The 27,878-nt window shown below is 43.6% G+C and overlaps 1 protein-coding gene across 4 annotated transcripts in view; it reads left to right on the top strand.

The window, feature by feature from the left end:
• Positions 1-394: 394 nt before the first annotated feature.
• LOC138741380 (arf-GAP with SH3 domain, ANK repeat and PH domain-containing protein 2-like) overlaps positions 395-27,878 on the top strand; it is a 110,299-nt gene continuing 82,815 nt past the window's right edge. Inside the window, exons 1-2 of one of the 4 annotated variants that reach the window (XM_069895369.1) lie at positions 395-785; positions 24,886-24,958. In XM_069895369.1, the coding sequence (XP_069751470.1) occupies positions 660-785; positions 24,886-24,958 (199 nt within the window). In that variant the 5' untranslated portion in view covers positions 395-659. Of the gene's footprint in view, positions 786-24,625; positions 24,701-24,885; positions 24,959-27,878 lie in introns of those variants that run through there. The other 3 variants (XM_069895366.1, XM_069895365.1, XM_069895367.1) reach the window with 3 other exon arrangements.

Below are 27,878 nucleotides of genomic sequence, written 5' to 3'. Positions count from 1 at the left end.
CCACCCCCAAAAATGAGACAGAGTGAGAAGAGGACGAAATGAACTGACCCAGTGTGTAAAAGTAGATGACACAATATTCTTGTTTATTTTCATTGTGTGATGACACTGTTTAATGGGTTTAAGGTATCTGGTGGGAAAGGGGGTGGGAAGGAGGGAGGGGGGAGGGAAATGTTTATGTGTATTTTGGTCAATATGGTTCATAGTGTGAAAATTTAAAAAAAGAAAATGTACAGGAACGAAACACTGGAAAGAGAAAAAAAAATTAATAAACTGCAGATGCAGGAAATCTGAAAGGGGAAAAAAAAACTATTTGGAAGGTGGCCCAGGACCTGAAACCTTCAAAGTGTTTGTCTTTCCACCGATGCAATCTGACCAGCTGTGTGCTATCGCAGCAGCGTTTCCCGTAGTCTTAACTGGAGCAGTTCAAAGGGGAGCCAGCACTGAAAAGGTTGCACCTATCGCGCTGAACAGAAGGGCTGTGACCCCGGGAGAAGGTTCCACTCGGCCCTCCCTCCAGCGCCGCGCAATGTTGCTTGAAATTGTATCCGACTCGAGCCCACGTGACTCTGGCGAGGAGTCCGCTCCGAAGGCATCCTGCGGCTGAGACTGAATTCGCCGCTTGCCTAGAGGACGACCGCACTTCTGTTTTTGAAGTGAAGATGCCGGAACAAATCAGCATCTCCGAGTTTGTCAGCGAGACTTTGGAGGACATCAAGTCGCCGATCACTTCCAACTTCCCCTCGAAGATGACAAGCTGCAGGAACACGGTGACCGCTTTGGAGGAGGTGGGCAGGGGGCTGGGGGGGGGGGGGTGCAAACCCCGTTCACAGTCTTGCAAATTCGACTCGCGGTTCCTTGCTCTTTAAATCCTCCTGAAATGATTTGGTTATTCTGGACTGATCCGTTTTCCTTCTCCTCGGGCCAAGAGAAGTGGAGGGGGAAACGATCCGAAGTCGAAGGGTTTCGTTGAGCAGGTGCCCGTCCCGGGGAACTTGGTCGGTGGAAAGACGGGGGCAGTGATCCCTTGAACGAGAGGCTTCCCCAAACCAAATGCTGGGGTGACCTGGGTTTGTATTATCACAGGAATGGGATTTATTTTGAAAAGTTCTGTGTATCCCTCCCTCCCCAAGAGCAATCGCTCTTTAAACCGCATGAGAGCAGAGATCGCGAGGAGACACAGGTTTCCAACACAGCCTTTGGCTTAAAGACGTGAGCCCCGAATGTAGCTCCCACTCTCTCTCTCTCTCTGCTTCCCCCCCCCCTGCATATCCCACACGCCGCTGCCACGACTGGATAAAAGGGAGGGGAGGGGGAACACGACGCGGTCCACCAGTGTGACAATGTTTGAGAATCGAAAAGTCGGACAGTTCATTGCTGCACCAGATGAGGCAGACGTCCCAGTTCAGTCTGCCGCCTCGCAGCTCTGGTGACCCAGACTCGACCCTCATCTCGGGTGCTCTCTCTCTGTTTCTGCCTGGGTTCCTCCAGTTCCTTCCCACATCCCGAGGACGTGCAGGTTTGCAGGATCATTGAGTGCAAATTGCTCCTACCGTCCACGCAAGTCGGAGAATGCGGGCCCGTGAGTGGAGAATAAAAGCACGTTTAGTGTCAAGGGGCGTTTTAACCATATACAGCACAGAACAGGCCAGTTTGGCCCTACTAGTCCATGCCGGAACAATCCCCACCCTCCTAGTCCCACTGACCAGCACCTACCTGGTCCATACCCCTCCAATCCTCTCCCCTCCATGTAATTACATTAAATGTAAGTAACTTCCTTGCTTCAACCACCTCTGGAAGCTTATTCCACATCCCAACCACCCTTTGCGTGAAGAAATTTCCCCTCATGTTCCCCTTATAATTTTCCCCCTGCAATCTCAAACCATGGCCTCTGGTTTGAATATCCCCCACTCTTAATTGAAAAAGTCTATCCACGTTGACTCTGTCCCTTTTAAAATCTTGAACACCTCCATTAAATCCCCCCTCAATCTTCTACACTCCAGAGAAAAAAGCCCCAGGCTGCTCAACCTTTCTCTGTAACTCAAACCCTGACATCCTGTCAACATTCTCGTGAACCTCCACTGCACACTTAACTAGAAATGGTTGCCATTCTATGTGAGTTACTCCCCCCTCCCCCTTAATGTTTTTGGGAAAGAAGTTCCTCTATTTTGACCTAGAGACAGGAAGAAATTTTACTGGCAAGATAGTATGTGACCTGGAGTGGAACCTGCAGGTGGAGAAGGCATTGGCTTCTAATATGCTCGGCAAATGAAGATGTTGGGAAGGATCGTAGTAGACGTGGGCATGTCCTTCAAGCCTGCGCAATGGATTTTTTTTTAGGTGGAGTGCAATGTGTGCAGGATTGGCCCTACTCTTTACACCTGGGGTTTATCTGCTATGGCTTTGCAAGCTGGGACAGTGACAGTCAGGTCCTCGGGTTGTAGGGTCCTTCTCCTGGATGGATGGCCCGACAAAGCTAAGGAGCCTCTTCTGCCCCGGTTTGAAATCAGATTTTTCCTTCTCTTAGGCTGGTTGCCAACCAAGGCTAATGAGCCCAGCCTATCTGTCCAATTTTACTGACGAACACTTGGTTGCGCCATGATGTAGCAAACTCATTGAAAACGGGGGAAATATAATTGAAGCTGTTTTTAATAACCACACTTATAGGAAGGGCCTTATTGGATATAAAGTATTTTTGATGTGACCAGAGGGCTTGAAAATTGTGATCAACATAAGATATAGGAGCTGAACCAGGCCATTCAGCCCACCTGTCATCCCCTGCCATTTCATTATGGCGAATTTGCCATCCTTTTCAATTCCAATCTCCTGCCTTCTCCCCATAGCCTTTGATTCCCTTTCTGATCAAGAACATATCTACCTTTGCCTTAAAGATCCTCAATGAGTTGGCTACCACAGTTGCCTCCGGCAATGAATTCCACAGATTCACTGACCTTGAGGTAAAGAAATTCCTCCGCATCTCCGTTTTCAAGGGACGTTTTTGTATTCTGAAGCTGTGCCCTCTGGTCCCTTAATCCCTTTCCATTGTAAACATCTATCCACATCCACTCTATCTAGGCCTTTCAAAGAGATATTTCCCCCCCACCCCAACCCCACCTCAGCATTCTTGTAAACTCCAGTGAGTACAATCCCAGAGCCTTCAAATGCTCCTCATATGAAAACCTTTTCGCTCCAGGGATCATCCTTGTAAACCTCCTCTTGATCCTCTCCGATGCTTACAGATTCTTCCTTAGATATGGAGCCCAAAACTGCTCACAATATTTCTTGTGTGTGCTTTCCATGGTAACTAAGGGCATTTATGTGGTGTGCAGCAGAACTCTTGCTGAGTTTCCCTGTTTGCTCTGAGGGGATTAACTAATTCATGGAATGGGACCAAGTAATATCAGAATCAGATTTTATCGTCACGAACAAGTCACAAAATTCAGTGTCTTGCAGCAGGGTCATAGAGCAAACATTCATATTATAAACCATATAATTAGTGCACGAAAAATAAGTCTGTCTTTCAATCATTGATTATTCAGGAATCTGATGGCAATGGAAAAGAAGCTGTCTTTGTGCCTTTGAGTGCTTTTCTTTAGGCTCCTGTACCATTTTCCTGATGGTATCAGAATGAAGAGAGTGTGGCCTGGGTGGTGGGGGTCTTTGAGGATAGAGGCTGCTTTTTTTTAAGACACCGTCTCTTGTAGATGACTTCAATGGAGTGATGTCTAGTGCCTGTGATGTTGCAGGCTGAGTTAAAATCCTCTGGATTTTTTTCTTGTCCTGAGGTTTGGCACCTCCATACCAGACACTGATGCAACCAGCCAGACTGCTCTGCATGGTACACCTGTAGAAAGTTTTGAGCATCTTCGGTGACATACCGAATCTCCTCAAACACCTCACAAAGTATAGCTGCTGGCGAGCTGCCTTTGTGATTACATCCACATGGAGGCTCCAGGATAGATCCTCGGAGATGCTGATAGGAATTTGAAGTTCTTGACCCTCTTGTTCCTTCCAAGTAAGTTCCTTCTCGGTGCATAGGTTCATTGTAAATTGGGAAGCATGGCCTGTCACTGTGCTGTATGTTGAAATTTAAATTTAAAATTAAAATTTAATTTAATTTAAAATTTAAGTCTGTGCTGAACTTTGCCAGGGCAGTAATTGAAATGTCCAGCCAGCTGAAAGTCTTCTGATGTAATTTCTCATGAAATATGCCATTCATTCTCAAATGATTCCTGTTAGGGATGCACACACGTCAGAAGAAATTAAGATTAACACGCACCATTGTTAGCTGAATTTCCAAGTGCCAATACCAAGTATATAATGGAGAGTTGGAAAACCACCCATATCTTTGTTCTTGCATGAGAATTACAAAATGTTTAAGAGCAAAAGGAGTGTAAAAATATATCCTCAAGCTGGGAAATGGACTACGTTTAAAAATCTTGGTTATATATTCACTGAAATACTTTAATTACAAATTCCTATGCCCATATTTATACTGTGTCTATCCTTGGAAATTGTCAGGGTTAATTGCATCTGCACTGGTATTGCAGTGCTGCTCTTAGATGGAGTGTGGACATTTATGTTATAGGTGAAGTTTTAGGCATTTAGAATAGAAGTACAAAAATAGAGATTGAAGGCATGGTCTTGATTGTTGAACTGAATTATTTCTCTGCACTTAACTTTTGCCTTTAATCTGCTTTGCCTGCAAGATTGTAACCTGGTTTGGAGTAGCTGCCAGTTGCTTCTAATTGTGGATGGAAAAAGGTAGGGATGTTGGGAATTGCATCCGAATTTAAAGAAGAAATCTCACTGGAAAGGCTCAGGGTCCTTTTTGGCGTTTGCTTCAATAGATAATCGCCAGAGTTGCAAACCTTCTAGTATGGTCCTGGAGACACACAGGAGACTGCAGATGCTGGAATTTGAGGTGAAACATTATCCGGTGGAGGAACTCAATGAGTCGAGCAGCATCAGTGGGAGAAAAAGAACTGTTGATGTTTTGAACTAAAGCCCTTCATTAAGTCCTCAAGTCTCTAGGAGATGAAATTGAAGATTAGTTTCCCCAGGACACTTCTGAAAGTGGATCTAGGAGAGTTATTTTCTCACTGAACAAAGTTTGGAAAGTGGAAGGAGATCTAGGAAAGTTAGAATAATGTACTTGGCAACTTCCCTTTCCATTTGGCCAAGGGGAGACACCAGTTTATCCTGTTAGCACAATGTAGTGAGTTCATGGGAAACAACTCCTGGGAAGATTCCCAACATGATTTGGCAAACTTAGTTGTGTTGGTTAGTTATGGCTCTGCAATTGGCCTCTGTCCTGTTGGTGTGATCTGAGATTGGGATCAGATGAAGTTCAAATTCTCTGCTCCAGTTCAGTTTCTAACCATGTCAGTAGAGAGTGATATCCTAATTGGGGTATTTGAGAAAAGACTGACAGAAATAAAATATCTTACGATCACTGGATATCCCGTAGCACATAACAGTTTGAAGTGGCACAGTGTGGTCGAACTGCTGCTTTGTGGTGCAAAAGACCCAGGTTCAATCCTGACCTTTGTTGTCTGCATGGGATTTGCATGTTCTCCCAGAGACCATCTGGGCTTCCTTGTAGTGCTCTAGTACACTCCCATATCCTAAAGATACATAGGTTGGTAGGTTCCTTGGTAATTGCCTGAGTAAGTCGGTGAGTGGTGGAATCTGAGGGGTGGAAGGAGAAAAGTTGATAAGAAAGTAGGGAGAATACAACAAGTAATCCACGTTGGAATAATGTAAATAGATAGTTGAGAGTTGGTGTGTACAAGATGGACTGAAGGGCATTTCCATAATATAGCTCTGTGTGGCCCTGTGGGAATGCTTAATCACAAGGCACAAATCTGCCAGAAGATAGCAGAGAACTTTGGAGAGGTGAAGAAACTGTTTGTATTGGTCTCTGGGGGGTGGTGGGGGGGGGGGGTTTGCTTCCATTGGATGGTTAAGGTCTCAAACAATACATGTTTCACCCTCAACTGTCTCTCCACTCTCCTTTTTAATGTTACTTAGCATTTTTTTCTTTGCCGAAGTGTGTGTGTGTGTGTTCACATTTTCACTTTTAAAAGGGGGCAAAAAAAAAGCATTGCTTTTGATTTTAGTCAAATCTTCTGGGGGTTTAGAGGAAATTGGCTTGGAGTTTAAAAGTTCCCCTCCTGCTTAGCTAATCAAGTAATGATCTCATTGGTGCCCATTGACGAAGGATGATTTAGACAGGGGAGATGTGAGTCATGAGATGGAAAGCCTGAAAGAAGTCCCTTATATAATCCAAATTTAAACATAACATTCAATCACATAACTTTCCTTCATTTTGGACCCAATTTATTTTCCAGATAAACAGTAGAATAAACCTCAGACACACCTGTCTGGTGAATTTGAACAGAGCATAGTTGTTTGATTTCCAAATATTTAATTTCTTGGTCCAATTTCTGAATGAAAGCCCCTAACTAACAGCATTATGACGTTTTAACCAAGATGCAAAATATTCATCCTGGCATACGAGTTCAGATTGATGTGCCCAGTGATACAGAGGTAATAAACTATCTCAACATACTTCTCATTTGTAGGATTTGCATTCTGACCGATCTTTGATCGTATAAAATTCTTTATCACTGTGATGTAGATCTTAAGAGTAGTCACAAGCTTGATAAGGAATGCCTTTTTAAAAAGAATCTGACTTGCCCTTGCTAGCACCATTAACAGTAGGTTCCATAATACATTTTGGTCCATGGAATTAGAGTTGTAATACTGTAGAATACAATGGCATAATCTCTTTTTATGATTAATAAGGATTAGTCAAGAATCATGGAGTTTTACAAAAATTTGGAAATCGGCTCTTCAGCCAACTAACCAAGTTGTCTCCCTAAGCTGGTCCCATTTGCCTGCATTCAGCCAGTATCACTCAAAATTTGCTGCCACGGTTGGCTGAGAAGGCCATGTTGTTGGATGTATTTAAGACAGAGATTGATAGCTATTTGCATCGGGCTCATATGTCAAAAGACAATTTGGCCCTTATTTTTTATAACGTTAGTCCTTTTTGTGATAGATGTAACTCAGAAGTGACTTCTCTCTAATTCTCTTAGTCATGTCCTGTATGGGAGAAGTATTAGATATTTTCAAGACATTGTCAGCTATACTGGATATCAGTGTTCAATCTAACCCATTGACTGCTCTTTTTGGAATTATACTTCCAGAATGGGACAAGTTTCCACTTCGACATCTCGGGTTGTAGCCTTTTCTACATTGCTGGCTACAAGAGCTATCTTATTTAGATGGAAAGATTCTAATCCACCAACTTTGACGTAGTGGCTCTCTCAAATTATGCCATGTTTAAGTTTAGAGTAAGTTAGGAGTCATATATTTGATACTTCTGTTAAATTTGAAGAGACTTGGCAATCTTTTATAAATTACTTCCATGTGACTTTGTATAATTATTTTCCCTTCTGGACTATATTTAATTTCTTTTCTCTTTGTTGGTGAAGACCAGATGATTAAATTTTATTAACAAATTCTCATGATAGGCTGCCCAGACTCTCTTTTAGGTTAGGTGGAATTTTATATAATAATTTAAAAATTCTATTTTTTTGAAGATTTCAGTTTGAGGAGATAAGAATATATTTGTTAATTGTGGTGTAATACAATATGTTATATTATATCATAGAGTGATATTTCGTGTGCTCCTATTCTCCTCATGTATTATTTACCTATATTATGATTAATAAAAAGATTGAAAAAAAGAGATTGATAGCTCTTTGAATAGTCAGGGCATCAAAGGTTATGGGGATAAGGCAAGGCAGGGGAGTGGGGCTGAGTGGGAGAATGGAGCATCTCATAATCTATTCTCCCATGGCGGAGTAGACTCGACAGGCCGACTAGTCTACTTCTGCTCCTATATTTTATGAAACCTTTCCTGTCCATATTGATTGGGATATTGGTCAGGGAGGTTTCTTCTGTTTCCCTGGAAATATGCAGGTTTAATGCAAAAACTGGCACTTCTGAGGTGAGAGCCACACTCGTACTGATCTGTTGCTGTAGAGTGGTGGTTCTCAACCTTTTTTCCCCCTCACATACCACTTTAAATATTCCCTTTGCCATCGGTGCTCTGTGATTAGTAAGGGATGGCTTAAGGTGGTATGTGGGTGGAAAGAAAAAGTTTGAAAACCACTGTTTTAGTTGTACCTAATTGACTCGTTATGTGCATGGTTTCATAGCTCCAAAGGAAATGGGCCAATTACAATTTTTCTCAAGAAAAATATTTCAGTAGCAATTGTTTCTAGAGCAGTGTTTTTCAACTATTTTTCCCTCACTCATATACCACCTTAAGCAATCTCTTACTAATCACATAGCATCTATGGCATAGGGATTACTTAAAGTGGTAACGGAATGGACTTTTTACCCCGTCCATAAATCTTCGTCCGCGAAGCCAAGCCAAAGAACGGAATGGAAAGAAAATGGATGAGAACCACTGCTATAGAGTCAGATTACAATTTTGTTTAACTCGAGGTTCCGTCTTGAAGACTGCAGTGTTGCCAACTGACCACCTGGTTGACACAAGTGAGCCAACGTAATACTAACCCGCTTCCAATAAGATTAATGATTACTGGAAAAATGTGAGTGAGAAAATAATAGGCTGTTATTATCGTTCTAATGGGCCAACAAATTCGCAGTGGGTCTTGTGCAACAATGTCTCCTGCCTTTTGTCCTCACCGACTGATGAGCTTACATTTACAGCAAATTATTGGGCAATGTACAGAAGGCAACAAAGTGTATGAACAAATGAGATTCTGAAAGTCCTGTTTCATAATAATTAATCAAGTAGTATTTATCCTGATTGTTTTGCTTTCCCCATGACTCAGTGGTCGCCTAGTCATCGGTTCTTTGAAGTGGTGCAAAGTAACACACTGGTTTAGCCTTCACCTTTGGGGAAAGGATAAGCAAAGTGAACTCAATGCTTACAATCTTGGAGTTTTTCATGGACAATGCAAATGTTGCACAATATTGGATTATATTTACTGTGATCCTTCTGCAGTGAAATACTTGAAGATTTTTAGTCTGCACTTGAGTGTTTGCTTATCATCCATCCAGACAGTATACTCTAGGTAAGATCATCGTCTCCAGGAGAAGATAGGGGAGGGCTGAAGGAATAAAAGGATTTCCTCAAATTCTACAGCCTATGTGCTCGAGTATTGACCCTCCTGATAGGTCAGAACAACTTCTTGTTTTTTTCCAGTTAATGCTTTATTGATTTTTGAACATCCACAGTCAACTTTTCATCCTAATCGTTCTGAATCCCAGCTCCTCCTAACATCTTTGTTTTAAACTCATTTCCTATGGAACAGTCCTTCCCATTGAAAGATTCTGGATTTATTGCTGCTATAAATAGAAAAGCTATTCAATGTTTAACTTTTTATTTGCATTGCCAGTCAATTTTGAGTATTGAGTTACTATTTAATATTTTTCACTGAAATTTAATTTGGATTCCTTGTCTGCAAGTTGACCACAGACAAGTCTAATTCCACTTGTACACTAATGCTTTGACAGTCCTAATAGACAAACATCGAAGGCGCTCACCCAGCCTTGTCATTTACACTCTCCATAGTCTCCATTTCTGACTTGATCTGATTTGTCTCCTCTCTTAAAAAGGGTATGGGGGGGAAGTGATATTTAAAAAAAAAAGTCTCAACAAATGGTTCTGCAGATTTTGTTCCTCATTCTCAAAAGCAAATCTCAGTTGAGGCACAAAGGCTTTTGTAAAACCATTGCAGCATGTAGCACAGAATGTCCATGGTGCATTTGCTGGTATTTTTAAAGAGCAGTCATGATGAATCCATTAGTCTTTTTTAAAAACTCACGATCCTGTTTTTGAGTTTGTGTTCAATTCCACTCTAGAAATCGATGATTCAGGGAGAGTATTCCAGGTCCCAATTAATTTTAGTGAACAGGAGACATTGATCTTAAAGTGACTGGTTTCATTGAATAGAGAACAGGGTCTTCAGCCCACAGTTTTGCCAACCTATTTTATCCACAACAATTTCATTCTTTCCCCACTTTACCCATAGACCTCTATTTTTCATACATCCATGTGTCTATCTAAGGGTTTTTTTTTTAAAAGTCCCGATTTTACCAGCCTCCACCACAGCTGACAATGCATTGCCGGCACCCACCACGGTGTATACAAAAATAACTGGACGAGGAGGGGAATTTTGGTTTGTTTCTGTTGCTTCTTGCAAATACAGACAGAGTGATTGAAATTGGAAATGTCATTGTTCATGCCGTCAAATTTAAAGCAATCTAGGCGGAAGATGCTGTGGTATTCTTCCAAGTTTGCATTTGGCCTCATTGTGACGATGGATGAAGCCAATAACACACAGATCTGAGTGGGAATGGGTAGGGGGATTAAAATGAGTAGTAACCAGGAGTTCTAACTGATGTATGAGGAGAAAATGCAGGTGCTTGACTAAATGATCACCCAAGCTGTGTTTGGTCTTACTGATTTGGAGGAAGCCATAGCGAGAGCACCAAATGTAGTAGACTAGGTTGAAGGAAAGACACGTGCAACTCTGCCTTGAAGGCCTGTTTAATGACTGGATGGAGATGGGAGGGGTGGAGGGGTGGATTAGATTGGCATTGCTCAGCTAGGTCATGCCCCAAAGCATTTAAGTGTTGCCAAATAAAATCTTGCACAAGAAAATACTGGGCTAAGTGATTGTTTTTAAGATGTACCTTAAAGAGCTTTCATCCCTAACATCGAAGTACTCGAGATGGCAGAGGTCGACAGCATCGAGTCCACGCTGCTGAAGATCCAGCTGCGCTGGGTGGGTCACGTCTCCAGAATGGAGGACCATCACCTTCCCAAGATCGTGTTATATGGCGAGCTCTCCACTGGCCACTGTGACAGAGGTGCACCAAAGAAAAGGTACAAGGACTGCCTAAAGAAATCTCTTGGTGCCTGCCACATTGACCACCGCCAGTGGGCTGATATCACCTCAAACCGTGCATCTTGGCGCCTCACAGTTCGGCGGGCAGCAACCTCCTTTGAAGAAGACCGCAGAGCCCACCTCACTGACAAAAGGCAAAGGAGGAAAAACCCAACACCCAACCCCAACCCACCAATTTTCCACTACAACCGTGTCTGCCTGTCCCGCATTGGACTGGTCAGCCACAAACGAGCCTGCAGCTGACGTGGACATTTACCCCCTCCATAAATCTTCGTCCGCGAAGCCAAGCCAAAAAAGAAAGAAAGAGGAGTCTGAGGAGAGCTTTCACAGAGGTGCGTGAAATTTTGAGAGACCTAAACAGAGTGGATAAGTAGTCAACTTTCCTTCTGGAAATAATGGACATGTTTCATCGGGGGATGTTTCCCTGAGAGGATGAAGACATAAGACTTGTGGCTTGTTGTGATGGGACAATTGGCCTTAACTTCTGGAATAATAGGAAATTATGACACGGAGAATGTGAAGGCAGCTGAATGCGCACTGCTAATTGTGGAGTATTTATCTGCACCTTGTTCACCTTTGATAGGTAATCTTTGAACTTTTAAGTCTGATAATGTCTAACCTGCTTCTCATATTGGCACTTCTTCTGAAGCCTGACTGTTCACTGCATGGTTGAATGAAACATTGCTGCATTTTTCTCAGTAGATGCAGAAGAGCATTAGGATCAATGGAAAGCCCTTATTCCTTTTGATCTATACTGCCAGTCAATTAGAATGTGGTTAAACTTCACTTGCCATAATTCCTTACTGAGCAAAATAAATCTATTCATCTTGGTCTGGAAAGTTATATTCTCCATACTCTTAATAAATAAATAAAATTATGAAAGACTTGGGCAGACAGATTTTTTTTCTCCCAGGGTGAAAATGTCAAATACTAGAAAATTAGCTTTAAGATAAGAGGGGAAAGTTTAATGGAGAGGCAAGTTTTTTCACACATGAGTGGTAGATGTCAGCATAAGTAGTGGAAACGCATACAATAGCAATATTTAAGAGGCATTTAGACTGGCTGGAAAAGGAGGGCAATAGCCCATGAGCAGGTAGATGTGCAGTTTAAATTGGCATCACGATTAGCATAGACAAGATGGGCTGAAGGGTCTGCTACTGTGTTGCTCTGTTCCACCCAGCATCCATGGAAGGAAGGGCTTGGATTTTGAGCTTGCTTTGTTAGGAAATTGTTTTCAGATTTCCTTCTTAAGTAATCTGCCTCCTATTCTGAGAAGTCCTTATTTTGTTTTTTAATTTTTCCACTTGAAAGCTCCAGAGAGCTGTTAACTCAACCTTCAACATCACAGGCACCAATCTTCACTCTAACAAGTTCATCTAGAAGACAGGGTTGGAGCCAGAATATATAATGGTGGGGGTGGGGGTGGGGGTGGGGGCGGGGTGTAAGGAGTGCTGGCATGATCCAACCTGTCAACCAGGTGGGAGGGAGGTTCTGGCTGGATCCAACCTTTTGTTGGGGGTGGGGCAGGGTGCTAGCAGGAGCCTTCTTGTCATTGAGGCCATTCCTCCAAAGTGGGACAGGAGGACGCTCTTTTTATTGCGTCAAGCGTCGCAAGATGTAACTGACTCTTGGCACAAGCTAGTGATGCAGCCGGGAGCGGGTGGAGAGTTGCTAGCATGCATCAACCTAGCCACGATTAATGCGGAAGGGAGTAAGGTGAGTCTGACTGCCAGGGATGGCTGCGACCGTATGGGATGGTGCACAGTACCTCATTTAGGGGAAATGCCCACGGATGCCCCCCTTGGCACCATCCCTGCTACAAGAGGCGGTGTCTTAAGAAAACAGCCTCTCTCCTCAAGGACCCCCACTGTCTAGGCCTTGCCCTCTTCACTCTGTGACCATAAGGAAAAAGCTACAGGAGCTTGAAGACAAGCATCCAGTGGCACAAGGACACTTCCCCTCTGCCATCAGATTCCTGAATGGACAATGAACCATAGACACTACCTCATTTTGTCCTATTTTCTTGCACTATTTATTTTTGAAATATAATTTATAGCAACATTTGGACTATGATGCTGCAACAAAGCCACAAATTTCATGCCGTGTTCATGACAATAAATTCGGATTCTTCTGATACTGATCAGTGGGAGAAAAAGAATGGTCAGCATTTCAGGCCAGAGCCCTTCATCGTCTTTTTTCTATCAAAGGGTCTCTTTTGTACCTCTGTACAACCACAGCTTCAGACCGACATCTCCCACTGAAGATCAAAGTTCTAAGTCAGATAAGCATCGTGGAACACTATTGCAGTGCCAGCAACCTGGGTTCGAAGCAGGGAGTTTGTACGTTTGTATGTTCCTATAGTACGCCCATGAACTGCGTGGGTTTCCTCGCACCATCCAAAAATGTACGGGGTTTGTAGATTCATGGGTGTATTGGGCCGAAAGAGCCTGTCGTGCTGTATCTCCAAAAACGATTTTAATAAATTAAAAGTAAATTATATCTATTCCCAACTGTTTTAGGCTTCCTCAGCCTCAACTGCTTCAAAGGAGCATAATAGGACCAAATCTGGTGCAAACACTCAGAGCACCTGTGACCAGTTACTCCTCCTGCCGCTGATAAGACATCACTTGGCCTATCTGGCCCTTCTGATGTACATTTGCAATGACAATTATAACCCAAGATATTTCCATCTGAAGAATAAAAAAACTGTTGCCCATTTCTTGGGATGTTCTAAAACCCCTTAAAACCCAATCTTTCCACTGTTGTAATGGAAGGGTTGGGGGGGGGGTGTGGGAAACGCTGGCAACTACCATACAGAAGAGCAGGTCATCTGTTTTCATTCATGTTAGTCCTGAAATGAGTCCAGCACACTTGAGCCTTCATTCATCACCCTCCAGCTTCAGGCTCGATCTCCAGCCTCTTCTCCCATCTAGCTCATTCTGCCCCTTTAATGTTCCTTCTTGTCTGTTTCCACCTATTACTTTTAGCCTCTAACGCCCCCCCCCCCCCCCCCCCCATACATGACCCTTCTCCCCCACCTGGTTTCATCTACCCATCATCCTTCGCTCCACCGACCAGCCTCTACCTCATTCCTAAGCCACTCCACTTCACATTGGCCATCTTCCCACTACACTCTCAGTCCTAACGCAGGCTCTCAACCCGAACGTTGACCATTCCTTATCCTCGACCAGATGCATTCTGATCTGCTGAGTTTCTCCAGCAGTTTACATTTTTTCCGCACCAATGGCAATTCTCTATTATTTTTTGATGTTGATGAATTCACATTTTGAACCCCTACATACTTGTGACCTACTCTCTGACCAACCTGGATAAATACTGTCCCTCTAAAGAAATGCACACCATTTCTCATTGAAACGATGAAACAAACTCATTTCCTCCTTCTCAATATTAATGATGCTAGTCCTTCTTTTTCATTCCTTGTGTACTGAAATCTGCAGAGTTTAAAGTGCTACAAAAATTCAATAGATTACAAACAGCTTTCATGATACTTCAAACTTAAGTTTCTATCACGTGCTCTTGAAGTGTAACATCCTTGAAATTAACATCCTATAGTACACCGATATGAAAAGACTTTATATAGTGAGGAGGAAACCAGCAACATATGAAAAAACATGGGGCTTTTTTTGGCCTCCTTACACCTCCTCAGCTACTGAATTAGTAAAAAAGCCCCAAGTTGCTGCCAAGGGGGGCATCCGTGGGCATTTCCCCTAAACAAGGTGCTGTGCCCCACCCCATACGGTCGCAGCCATCCCTGGCAGTCAGACTCACCTTACTCCCTCCCGCATCAGTCACGGCTAGGTTGATGCATGCTAGCAACTCTCCACCCGCTCCTGGCTGCATCACTAGCATGTGCCAAGAGTCAGTAATGTCTTGCGACGCTTGACGCAATAAAAGGAGCGCCCTCCTGTCCCATTTTGGAGGAATGGCCTCAACGACAAGTAGGCTCCTGCTAGTACCCTGCCCCACCCCCATCAACAGGTCGGATCCCGCCAGAACCCCCCTCCCACCCAGTAGACAGGTTGGATCTTGCCAGCACTCCTCCCCAACCTCCCCAATATATATTCTGGCTCCAACCCTGTCTTCTAGATGAACTTGATGGAGTGAAGATTGGTCCATGTTATGTTGGAGTTAACAGCTCTCTGGAGTTTTTTTTCCTGTGTTGAGCATTGGCTCCTCCATAACAGACAGTGATGCACCCCAACAGAATGTTGGCCACGGTACACCTGTAGAAATTTTCGAGTCTTTGGAGACATACCAGACAAAGATCTGCTCAACAAGCTGAGTTTCACTAGCAGATTGTTGTTTGCTCCAGATTCCAGCCTCTGAGATCTCTTGTGTCTTTCAGACCCTCTGATGAAGTGGTCTAGCATGTTTCTGATGTCTGCACCAAAGCTTTGCTGTGCAGAAAGGTGGGATGTGCTGGAAGTTAGATGCCGGACATCTGATTCACCACTTTGTTGCCGGACGAATCATGGTGTTGAACACCCTTGGCATTGAGGCACTAGGCATGCCAGTGGGTTTGCACTTTATTCAGTCACGAGAAAAGATTACCTGGAAAGCGTTAAGAATGTGCTGAAAACCTCCTTGATAAAGATCACCCTTGGGAATCCATAGCCCCTATTGCTGCTCAAAGTGGAGAAGGACAATGCGGAAGGGCATTGAGAACCTTGAATCTACATGCCAGGAGCACCCAGGAGCCCAGTGTAATTGGAAACCAGAGCTCAGTGTGTCATAAGGTACCCAACTGAATGCAGGTCCTCTTAGGTTGTGTGTGGTTCCCACAGTCGCCTCTTCAGTCATCCCAGAGCTCAAGAAGCCAGAGCGAAAGCAAGCTATTCCCAATCCAAGCAACTTCCAAACTAAGGTAGTACGCTCTATTTGTTTCAATGGGGTCACGGACTTTGAAGGAAAAGGTCATTGAAGATTTGATTCTTAGTTATACGTTGTGATAGCTGAGCGAAGCAGTGGCCGCATCCTACGGGCCTGCCGGCGACATGACTCCGGCGACCCCAATCACAGCACCATGGCGGTCACGCCGGATGGTTAGGCCCCCTGACCGGTACAGCCCCTAACCTCCATCCACCCCGGGGTCAGTTCTCAAAGAAGGGGTGAATGTGATAGTACAGATTCCATCACCAAAGTGTATATGTACAGATTGTAGTGTAAGATGACTGTGATTGGCTGAGAGTGTAGACCTACTGGCAGGTCTTAAGGGATTGGTCCTAGCCAGACCAGGTCATTCTGGACTGGTCGACCTACTTGTGATATGCTCCAGACTTTTAGTTAATAAAAGCCTTGGTTTGGATCAACGAGTCTTTGGTTCTTGCGACGTGCTCTACAGACATTATCAGTTACATAGTTTTGAACCTTTGATATTTCAATTATTTTTGAATGTCTCTGATCATCAGCTATTTAGAGCAGTTTGACATCATGTGGATCATCAAGAGTCCAGGGCAAGGCCTGGGATCCATCTTCCAGAGCAAGAGTTGGTGCAGGTGAATGGGTCCAACTCGGGAGCTGGGCTCTGCTCTTCAGTCTGCAGGGGTGAACAAGGTGACTGAGGCCTCGGGCCTTGCTTGGCCTTCGTCCAAACCCGATTTGTTTTTCCATAGAATGTTTTCACTAGTTAATCTAGTGTTTATAGCCTACTTCTGACTGCCTTTGAATTGAGTGGTTGCTCATTAAGAATCCATCACATGGCGGTGGAGACGCACACATGCTGTGTTGTGCAAGAATAGTGCAGTTTCTTCCTGAAAGGATGCTGGTAAATGAAATAGATACTTGAAAGAATCCATTTGTTTCCTGGCTTCTTGGTGCTAGTTTTCCATGAACCGATTGTCACGCTGCCTTGTGGAATTTGTAGTCCCCTGGTCTTTCGTCCAGGCCTCTGGATTATGTTGCCTTCTCCTTTGCATTCATGTGCCTGAACACTTTCAATATTTAAAAAGCCTCCTGAGCGCTGCCCTGCTGTGCGCTGCTTTTGGGATGTAATTATCGTCTGCCTGAAGAGAGAGCAGAGGAATGCAACAAAACCTCTTCCAGCTGAAGCTATTCTGGTTTATCAAATAGCTGGCAGATGTGAAAGTGCCTGGATTGACAGTGCTTCCCACACATGTTTTACAGTCCCAAGTCTGCATTCGCCGTTGGGGGTTCTGGGAATAATCTGCCTCAACCTGTGGGAGAGGTGTTGTTGGCAAGGGTTTCTGTTCCTAATTTGCCATATGGTAACCACTGTTGTGTGCGAGTGTGCTTTTGTTTTGTTGTTGTGGGAAGCCCTGTACTCGGTTAATCAATGAAATGTTGGTTGAGGATCACACTGTGCAGGAGGAGCCCATTTGGCCCATCTATGAAAGCCTTGAAGATGTCTGCTCAGTCCCATAGGATCATAAGATGTGGAGTAGGCCATTCAGCCCATGTGGTTCACCATTCCATTCAAGAGCTGGTCTATTCTCCCATTTAGTCCACTGCTCTACTCTTTACCAGTGCTCCAGCAAACCTTTCAATGACTATCTGTTTGTCTTCATGAAGTGGGTGCATGTTGCTTTTTCTTTCTGTTCAGGCAGTTCATTCAAATCACAGTTTTGATTTGTTAAATTTAAAAGAAGTGATTTATTTTCCCAGTTGCATTTAAGCATCCTTCAATTATTGACAGAACTACCCTGATGGTGGGACCACGTAACCATAAAAAAAAAGCCTTCAGTGCTGCAATCAAGTGATTTTTACCATCACCAATTGGCCCACAAGTAAGGCTTTGGGGTTGATTGGTTGTACCTTGTCAAGCCTTGGGGGAGGGGGTGAGGGTTTAGAGATTCAAATGATCATGGCTTGTGCTTTGCCGTTTTAAACTCTGAGTGTGTGACAAACCAAGCTCTGTACTGTTGCTGTACAACTGGATGGACTCCAAGTTGATGCAGCAAGCTGTGGCCAGCAATTCTTTATCTACACACTGTAAACAATTGGTTTGCCTATTTATTATTTCAACCATCTTCCCTTGTTTGCTCCTGAATGCATTGAGAGTTTCTGGTCATCATCTCTGGCATCTTCTCAATATGGACTGTTCTTCTCAATATGGACTGTTCAAACACTAACTGAGATACGAGTATTTGTTCATTCTATTGGCCTAACCACTGGAATGGCAGGGATTGGTAGGAATTGGTTGATTTTGATTAGAAGGATGAACCTAGGGTGAAATTTTTCTTTTCCATTGCTGGGTCATACAAGGCCCTTTCAGGTGGCCTGAACACCCCAGTGCAAAGCCGCATAATCTCCCCCCTTGTGGCAAACGATGGACTCATCTGAATTCAGCAGAAACGCCCCTGAGGCGCTGACGCCAACCCTCCTCCGGGAAAGATAATCGGCAGAGTGCCAGCCGGTGGGGCAGGGGCGGCCGGCGGGGGACGTCCGGTGAGGGCTGTCGCTGCCTGGCTGGCTGCTCCTGCACTGGGGGCCGCTCTGCGGCTCAAAATGTGGCATAGCAATGGCGGTCTTCTCAAACCCATAATTCCCCCACACAGCTGGAACTGTTGTGGGAAACACAGAGTGGTCTCACCTGCGTGGGGGATTATGGCTAGGGAAAATGGCCATTGCTATGCTGCATATTTATGACGGGTGGCGCTGCGGCGCCAGTTGCCCTGCCTCCATCAGATCCGGAGGCGCTCAAAGGTGCCTCTGGATATGAATAGGCCCTTTCAGGTGGACCAGGCAACGCTTCAATCTGCCTTTTAGGGCTGCCACCTGAAAGGTGAGTCCGCAAGATCCGCTCCTGCCGCTGCCCTCAAGGTGGAGGGTCCACCTGAAAGGGCACAAAGACTCTCACTCCACTCTCATTGTATCTGGTTTTGGCTGAAGATGAATGAGATCTGAAGACCAGGGCCGGCTGTGAGAAGTGGAAGCTTGAAGAATGGGGAAACAAGGTGGCCAATGTCGTGTTCTAGATTTATTGTCAGAGTACATATACAACCCTGAGATTCTTTTTCCTGTGGCCGAGGCAGAATTACCACATATTGCTAGTGCAAAAAAAAATGAACACAATGTACACAAATAAAGAAATATAAACAAACTGCCAAACAGAGAGGGTGGAAAAAAACAGAGAGGGGGGGAAAAAAAACAGAGAGGAAGTGCTAAAGTAAGAGTCCTTAAATGAGTCTCGGATTGCGTTTATTCTTGAGGTTTCTAATGGTGGAGGGGTAGCAGCTATTCCTGAACGTGGTGATGTGAGTCTTGTGCCATCTGTGCCTCTTTATTGATGGTAGCAGCGAGGACAGTGTGTGTGCTGGGTGGTGTGGATCTTTGATGATGGCTGCTGCTCTCCGATGGCTACATTCCCCAAAGGTGTTCTGAATGATGGGGAGAGTTTTGACCGTGTCCTCTACCTTTTTCAGGGCTTTACATTCAGGGGTATTTGTGTCCCCATACCAGATGGTGATGCAGCTGGTCAACACATTTTCCACCAAACATCTGTAGAAATTTACAGGGTTTCTAATGTCCAAACCTTTGCAAATGAGATGCTGACGTGCTTTCTTCATGATGGCATTAGTGTGTTGGGTCCAGGAAAGATCCTCTGAGATAGTGACTTCCAATTACTTATATTTGCTCACCTTCTCCACCTCTGATCCCCCAATGATCACTGTGGTTGGTGCATCATTCAGCCAGGTTTTCAATCTCCTTCCTGTTTGCCGACTCTTTGTCCATTTTTTAAAACCCACTATCGTTGGCATATTTGTAGATGATGTTATTGTTGTACTGAGGTACACAGTTGTAGGTGTAAAATGAGTAGAGCAGGTTGTGATAGCCAAAGGGTGGAAGTGGGGACGAGCTCCCACTGATACACAAATGCTCTTCACATTGTGTGACTCAATCAGCCTCTGACACCCAATTCCAACTTCGTTTTTCATATGTGGCATAGTGAGCGAAACTTCTCTGACTGACCAGAGAAGGGGCAAAGGTGGGCCACTGGCACCTTGAAACTCATTGCTCTGGGTAGATATGGCTCATTAACTACAGATGGCAACTCATATAGGAGAGGGAAAACTCCAATTTCAAACCTCCGCTGGCTTGTGACTTTAGCCGCTTATGGGAAAAGCTTTGGGAGTAAATCCTGAGGGAAAAATCTGGAGTCAGAATCTCAAAGGCAGTTGACTGCTGTACCCAGCATCCTGCGATGCGTTCCTTTGGACCAATCATGGAGAGGGGGATCCCAATGCATATCAACTTTGCCCTGGCCACACCAGCCTCGCTTTAGTTTTCAATCTCCCTCCTGTACACTGACTCCTCACCTTTCTTTATACAATCCACTAACTTGGTATCATCAGCGAATTTGCAGATGGTGTTGTACTGAATCACACAATTATGGGTGTAAATGGAGTAGAGCAGGGGGCTAAGAATTCAGCCCTGAAGTTCTCCGGTATGGATGGAGATTGTGGAGGAGATATTCTTACCAATCTTCACTGATTGTGGTCTGGAAATCAAAGATCCAATTACACAATGGGGTGTTTTAATACTGTTGTCTCCTCAAAACTGATCAGTAAACTCCAAGACATTGGATTGATTTCCACACCATCCAGCAAATGTTCTGTTAAATTTAAATGTAGAGCCAATTTGGCTCTATGCGTTTGTGCCCATGCAGACATGGGGAGGACATACAAACTCCTTACAGACAGCGTAGGATGCGAACCATTTCCGGTCCCGATCACTGGCGCTGTAAAGGCATTACGCTAACCACTACACCAACTGTGCTGTCCAGTGTTCTCATTGCTACCATCAGCAAGGAGGTCTCGGTGCCACAAGACTCGCACCACCAGGTTCAGGAACAGCTGCTTCCCCCTCCACCATCAGACTCCTTAACAACAAACTCAATCAGGGACTCATTTAAGGACTCTTACTTGTGTACTTAAAAAAAATTCTCTCTGTATTGCAGTCAGGTTGTTTACATTTGTTATCTTTTTACAGTTCTTTATTTGTTTACATGTAAACACTGTATAGTGGTAATTCAGCCTCACTTGCAGAAAAAAGAATTTCATGGTTGTATGTCATGTATGTACTCTGAGTCACAGGTCTTGGAGTTTGGTGATCAATTTTGAGGGGCTGATGGTGTAATTAATAAAGAGCTTCCTGATGAATGCATCTTTGCCGTCCAGGTGGGACTTATTTCCCTTCCAATGCTTTGAACCAAGCATTGCACTGAAGGTATTTGGTCCCAGTGATGGAAGGGCAATGCATTTTTGTCAACATGGGGAAATGCTGAGTGTCTGCTGCCCAATTCTGTCAAAGAACCCATTTTGTAGATGATGCACATTGTAGCTTTCGTGTGTTCAGGGTGGAGGGAAGGCATGAAAATGGAATTGGATGGAATGCCACTCACCAGAGAGCTGGGTCTTGCCTTATATAGTTGGAACTGCTCTTAACATGGCAAAAGGAAAGTGTTCCACCACTTTCCTTGGTTGTGGCTTGTGGAGGTGGAAAAGGGTGAGTGACAGAAGGTAAGGATATCCAACCTCTCACCCACCCTGCAGTTCTGGGCTTTGTGATCAGTCCCTCTAACTCTAATCTCTCCCCCTGTCCCAAGCTTTGATGGTGAGGGGCTAAGTGACTGCAGTGCCAATTGAAAGCCTACCTCGAGTTGGAATTGATCATTATCTCTGAAATGTGAAATCTGAAGGTTAATGAGTGAAAAGCATTGTGTCCAAATGTGACCTAAATCAGCTTATTCCATGCGGTTGGTATTAAACCGAACATTATTAGCAACTGTTCATTCTCCTGCCCTTTGAGAGGGTGAAGGTTGGGATAGGTCCGGGGAGAGGGGCTTGTGGGCAGGTGAGCTGGGGGTGTGTAAGAGCGGTAGACTGTTCCTCATTGGGTGGCTCTCTCTCTCTTTCTCTGACATTAGCTTTGCTCTTTCAGAGGATTTACTTTCTCGTTTTGACTTTAAATTTTTTCCATCACTCCATGGAAAACATAAGACGTTGGAAATAGAGGAACTTTAAAAATAGAACTTGCTGTGTGGAAACCAGCATGAAGAGCCCTTCCAAAATAAAGACTTACAAAGTTATTTTTTTTGTGTAGAAATTATCAAATTGAAAGCAACGTGGAGAAGTCTGGTGGTTACTGATGAAGTAAGGATGAAGCTGGAGATAAATGGAGACTTGGACATTTTTTTTTTATAAAGCTTCTGTTGGTTGATTGACAAGGCCAGGTTGTTTACTGGTTTGATGCCAAGGTTTGGGTAAGTCATGTGATCAGCACTTGTGGTCAGCCCTCAGTAGGAATTAGTTGGGGTCCTTTGATTCGGGAGGAGATCCTTAATTGAATGCAGCTGACTTTTATTAGGAACAGGCTGACTGAAGAGTTATGTTAATGCAAGGAATGAAAGTTCAAGTGCACCCATAGTTTTAAAAAAAATTAGATGTACAGCATGGTAACGACCCTCTTGGCTCTCATGCTGCCCAATTACACCCAATTGACCTACAGCCCCAGTACATTTTGAACTGTGGAGGGGAACTGAATTACCTGGAGGAAATGCATGCAGACATAGGGAGAACGTACAAACTCCTATAGACTGTGCTAGATTTGAACTCTGGTCACCAGCTCAGGAGAAACGTTTGGCTAACTGCTAGGCTAAGCATACTGTATTTGCGCTAACCGTGCTGCCCTTGGTCAAGAGGTGTTCAAGAGTCATTCAGAACAATGGAAGCTAACTTTAAAATTAGAGCCATGTCTTTAATGTCTGAATTTTGTGTATTAGTTGCATGAAGATAATCCCCTCTCCTCCCCCACCCCCCCCCCCCACCAAATCGAACACTAGATAAACAAGAAAATCTGCAGGCGCTGTGATTGTAGTTTATAGAAAGATGTGGGAGAGACTCAGCGGGTCACACGGCGTTCATTATGGAGCAAAGATAAAGATGCGTTACTAACGTTTCATGCCTGAGCCTTTTGACTGATCAATTTCAAAACCTCAACATTTTCACATGAAACAAATTTTTACCCTGCTGGTGACACTCACTGAATCCATATCATAGTTTGACAGAAATAAGTGGTCACTGACTGAAGAAAGCTGCCACTGCGATTTACTGCTTTCTCAGGAATGAGTGTTCCCCTTTATGATATCCGTTGCTGTGCAACATCACCCTGAGGCAGTAATAATGATGTTAATGCTGACTAAGCAACCAGGAGAACGGAAGAATTCTCAAACTGAGACAGTAATCCAAAAGGGTAATTTCAAATGAACTTTTTAAATGTCTTGCAATTCAAAATATGTGTTGCATATAGTTAGGAAATTTGACAAAAAATAGCAAACTCATTATGCTTTGTAATTTATATCTGACAAAAACACAAGGCACATGTACAATTGCATTTGAAAAAGGTCCGAGGGGTTGCTTAGCAGTAATTACAGTCTATCTGCCAAATAAAATTGGCTTGTAGACACAGGGCGTCAAAAACTTTTGGAATATGTTACTGGGAGAGTAGTTTCTGAAGATCTAAACTTGTTGGTTTGCCTCTTTCATGATGTGCTAATGAAGGTTGCAACAGGCACTGATGTTGTTTTGTTGAATGTTTCATAGTAACCCTTGGGTTTGTGTGATGAACTGCTTTGCTTTGCAATTCTAGAAGTTGCTGCAGGTTTCACAGGAATATGGACATTCTGGTCAGCAGTACCAACTGCAACATTTCTAACAACCTGTATCTGAATGCTTTAAAAAAAGAGTTGGTTGTCAACTTCAGAAGGGCCCAGGGTGATTTCACTCTGCTGACCATTAATGGCTCCACCGTTGAGGTCATCAAGAAGTTCCTTGGAGTGCACATGGTGGAGAATCTCACCTGGTCCCTTAACACCAGTTCCATAGCCAAGAAAGCCCAGCAGCGCCTCTACTTCCCATGAAGGCTGAGGAAAGTTCATCTCCCACCTGCCATCCTCTCTACTGAGGATGTATTGAGAGAATCCTGTTCAACTGCATCACTGCCTTGTTTGGTAGCTGTAGCTCCTCAGACTGCAAGACCCCGCAGAGGATAGTGAAGACAACAGAAAAGATAATTGGGGGCTCTCTTCCTACCACGAGGACATCTACAACACTCTGCAGGCGTAAGGCAATAAACATTGTGAAGGGCTCCACACACCCCCTCAAGTAAACAGTTCACCCATCTGGTAGGAGGTACTGCAGTACTAAGGCCCATATATCCAGATTGAGCAACAGATTTTTTTTCCCCTCAGGCCATCAGACTCTTGAATTCCCAGAACATATGTGCACAGAGTACCTTGTTACTGGGGACTCTTTAATATTTTACCATGTTTAACTTCTTTCTTAACATCCATGGTCCTAGAGAAATGCTATCACGTCTTTACCATGCGAACATGGTATAAATGATAATTAAAGGTGACTTGACTAATTCTTGGATAGAAGAGGACATTAATTGACACTAGTGTCAACTTATGAGGTTCAGTTGGAATCCAAAGTTGGGGTGGGACTGCTAAAGTTAGGAAAAAGCTGTGTAAAATATTAGAGCAGCAACATCAAACTTTTGGAGGAAATTTTATATGAGAGAGTGAAAGTGAAAAAGGGTCACATCAGGCAGCAAGTGGGTGTGATCATCAAAACATGAACTAATAAGGGTGAAAGATAAACTGTTGTGATCACTGCAGAATTTGATTAGACTCCATCAAATTCTTGTCACTGAAACACTGGCAGGGCATTCTGACCCTTCGGACAACTGGTGGTAAAGAGTTTATGGTGAGCTTGAAAATAATTTGAAAAATGTTTTCAGGTGATGCATTGGCAATAGTTCATGCTCTTTTCTCATTTATATTTTGTTTGAGATATTTCTCAGTGCACCCTTCTGCTAATTCCACCCCTCCCTAACAGGAATTCTGTTGGAAGTTTTCTTATCTATTTAATGCTTTTTTTTTCCTTCACAGTCTCTGGAGGCGGATCAGACCATCCTACTAAAAATGAAGAAGTTGGTTAAAGCCATTCACTCTTCTGGACTTGGTAGGTCCCAAATTGATATAATGATTACCGTTCACAATCTAACCATAGTTATTGAGATAGTAAGAAAAAAGCTATTTTGTGAAAGGAAATCTCATGGAAAAGCAGGAACCCAGAATCAGCCTAATAGAAGTTTGTGTGTACTTGAAGCAAAATATCCCAAAGGAAGGAGAGAGTGTAAATTATTCACGTTCTTTCTTGCCTGATAGAGTTTTGTGCAAGGTAAGTTGGTTCCCAAGTGCACTTAATGATGAGCTCCAGGCTACGTTCCTCCATGTTACTCTAGCTGGAAGTTCCGATAAATCCTTAGCCTTTATCTATAAACCTTCTTCTAGCTGTGGAACATTGCTAATCCTTTTGCCACATTATAGGTTTAAATTGTATTCTAGGCATAAACTGTTGACTGCTCCCAGTGCAGAGCCATCTTTTACATAAGAGTTTAAACCTGACAATCCTTTCCAGTGAATGTACAAGATTGCAAATGCTACTTGAAGAACAGGGGAGTCCTCATTGATTCTGACCAATATTTAACATTTTAAAGAGCAAGTTCAGTTCTGGTCACCTCATTGCAGGAAGGATGTGGAAGCTATGGAGAGGGTACAGAGGAGGTTTACCAGGATGTTACCTGGATTGGAAAATAAGTCTTATGAGGCAAGGTTAGCAGGGCTGGGACTTTTTTTTTTTGGAGCATAGAAGGATGAGAGGAGACAATAGAGGTCTACAAGATTATGAGGATGGACATCCAGTGCCTGTTTCCTAGGGCAGGAATAGTAAAACCAGAAGACATGAGTACAAATTGAAGGGAGGAAAGTTTAGGGGAGACATCAAGGGCTAATTTTTTAGTCAGAGGGTTGTGGGTGCCTGGAATGCCTTGCCAGAGCTGGTGGTAGAGGCTGAAACATTAGGCTCATTTAAGAAAAATAGAGGGTTACGTGGTAGGGAGAGTATAGTCCTTTTTTTTAAAGGAATATATGGTTTGGCACAGGCCTGTGCTATGCTGTAGAGTTCAGCGTTCTATATTCTATTGCTGTACGTGGGAGGGATGCTGAGGCAGGGCTGAGGTGATTCAAAGAATCTTAAAGCTCTTGGATAATAAGCTTTGTTAAAAGTAGCTCTTGGTACAAGCGAGATGTCTGACAGGCTGATATCGAAGCTCAGCATTGTCTGGGCTGTGAGGGGAGCCCTTGCCTCAGGTCTTCAGCTGCAGTCACCACAGCACTTCTCCAGTTCATTATGGTAACTTAGATCACAGGTCGCAGCCTTCTAAGGAGCCCTGGTCATTTCCAGTCTTGCATCCTACATCAATGCCATATAGGGCAGACATATTTTTAAGGACTGAAACACGAAAGTTTGCAGACACTGTGATTGTAGTAAAAACACACAGAAATGCTGGAGGAATTTAACAGGTCTCACAGCATCCATAAAAGGTAAAGATACATTACTAACGTTTCAGGCCCGAGCCCTTCTTCAGATGTTTTTAGTTTTGGAATTTTTTGTACAATATGGGACTAATGGCATCCTTAATTATGGAGTCATCTGTGGTCTAACGAATTTGCAACAAGAAATGAACACCCTTCAGTCTCCAGTTAAACTGTGACTCTATAGCACTCATCAGCTTCAGGAAGACACAGAAAAATGTGAGGATTCTAAAACTGTGAATTTCCAAGTTGCTCTTTGTGAAACAAAACAATTCCTAGCTATTCAGTTTTAGAGTCAAGGGCCAAAGGAAATGTGCAGAGAAAGCCAAGATTAAGCTACTAAAGGGGAGGGGTGCCAGCAGGAAAAAAAGGCAATGATTAGATGAAATGTTTATGCATTAGGTAACCAGTGCCATGTATAACTCCTGCCAATCATCAGATGATTAGCATCTCATTTAGTTTAGTTTAGTTCCAGCTGCTTCGACCAATGATGCACATTTCCTTCTGGTGACTGACTTTGAATGGGTCTGAAGTGAAGGAAACACTTACCCCACCCCCCAACTTTGTTACTCCTGCCTGGCAATAGTTACATATGCCAAGCATCCTCATTCGGAATCAAGGTATGAACTTCCTGTATATTCTGAATACAGCTCCTATAAGTCCCTGGCATGTGGTCACATGCAACCTGATGGAACATGACTATAAAAACTAAAATTAGTTTGTGAAAGTTTTTTAATAAAGGAAAAATACAAATGACATGGTTAAATTAGATTGGCATGTAAACATGTGTGGATTTGCTTCGTCTGAAAACCTTGAAGGTTGAATATCAAGGTTATTTGCTGGAATTGTACCAGAATTCGAATGATTTTTTCATGTGACGTAGACATAGGCCATTGAGCCCATCTGGTTTATGCCAGTGCTCAGAGCTTTCTGATCTGTTTCAATTACCTGCTTATTTCCTAGTACAGCACCTAATAGCCTGAATACACCTAGGATTGTCTGTTCTCGGAAACTAAGCAGGCACAGGACTGGTCAATCCTTGGAGGGGAGACCACCAAGGAACACCAGGTGCTATAGATATCTGAGAGGGGTGCTGGACAAAATGGCGACTCTCTGTCTGCCTTACGGTAGACAAAAATTAAAGTATTTCATTTATGTTACATTCTAAATGTAGTGTTACTTGACAATAATCGAACCTTTACCTTTAACTTAATACATTATCCCTCACATGACCATAAACATGCTCCTGAATATCCCACTACTCACCTACACCAGGAGTCATTTGCCTAGCCTTCCAGCTCTTCTTTGGGAAGTGGACGTTCCATGGGAATTCCACAGCATCCCAGTGAGAACAGAGAGACGAGTTTGCAGGTTTTGATGTTCCATGTTCCAGCTGCTGTCGCTCACCTAGATGGTAGAGGTTAGAGATGTGGGAATAGACAAGAAAATCTCGCGTGCTGGAGTCCAGTGCAGAACACAAAACCATGGGAGAAACTGAGCAGGTC

The sequence above is a fragment of the Narcine bancroftii genome, chromosome 8 (assembly GCF_036971445.1).
Source record: "Narcine bancroftii isolate sNarBan1 chromosome 8, sNarBan1.hap1, whole genome shotgun sequence".
Taxonomy (NCBI): Eukaryota; Metazoa; Chordata; class Chondrichthyes; order Torpediniformes; family Narcinidae; genus Narcine; species Narcine bancroftii.
The sequence above is the reverse complement of the archived record's forward strand: the minus strand, read 5'-3'. Positions and strand labels throughout refer to the sequence as shown.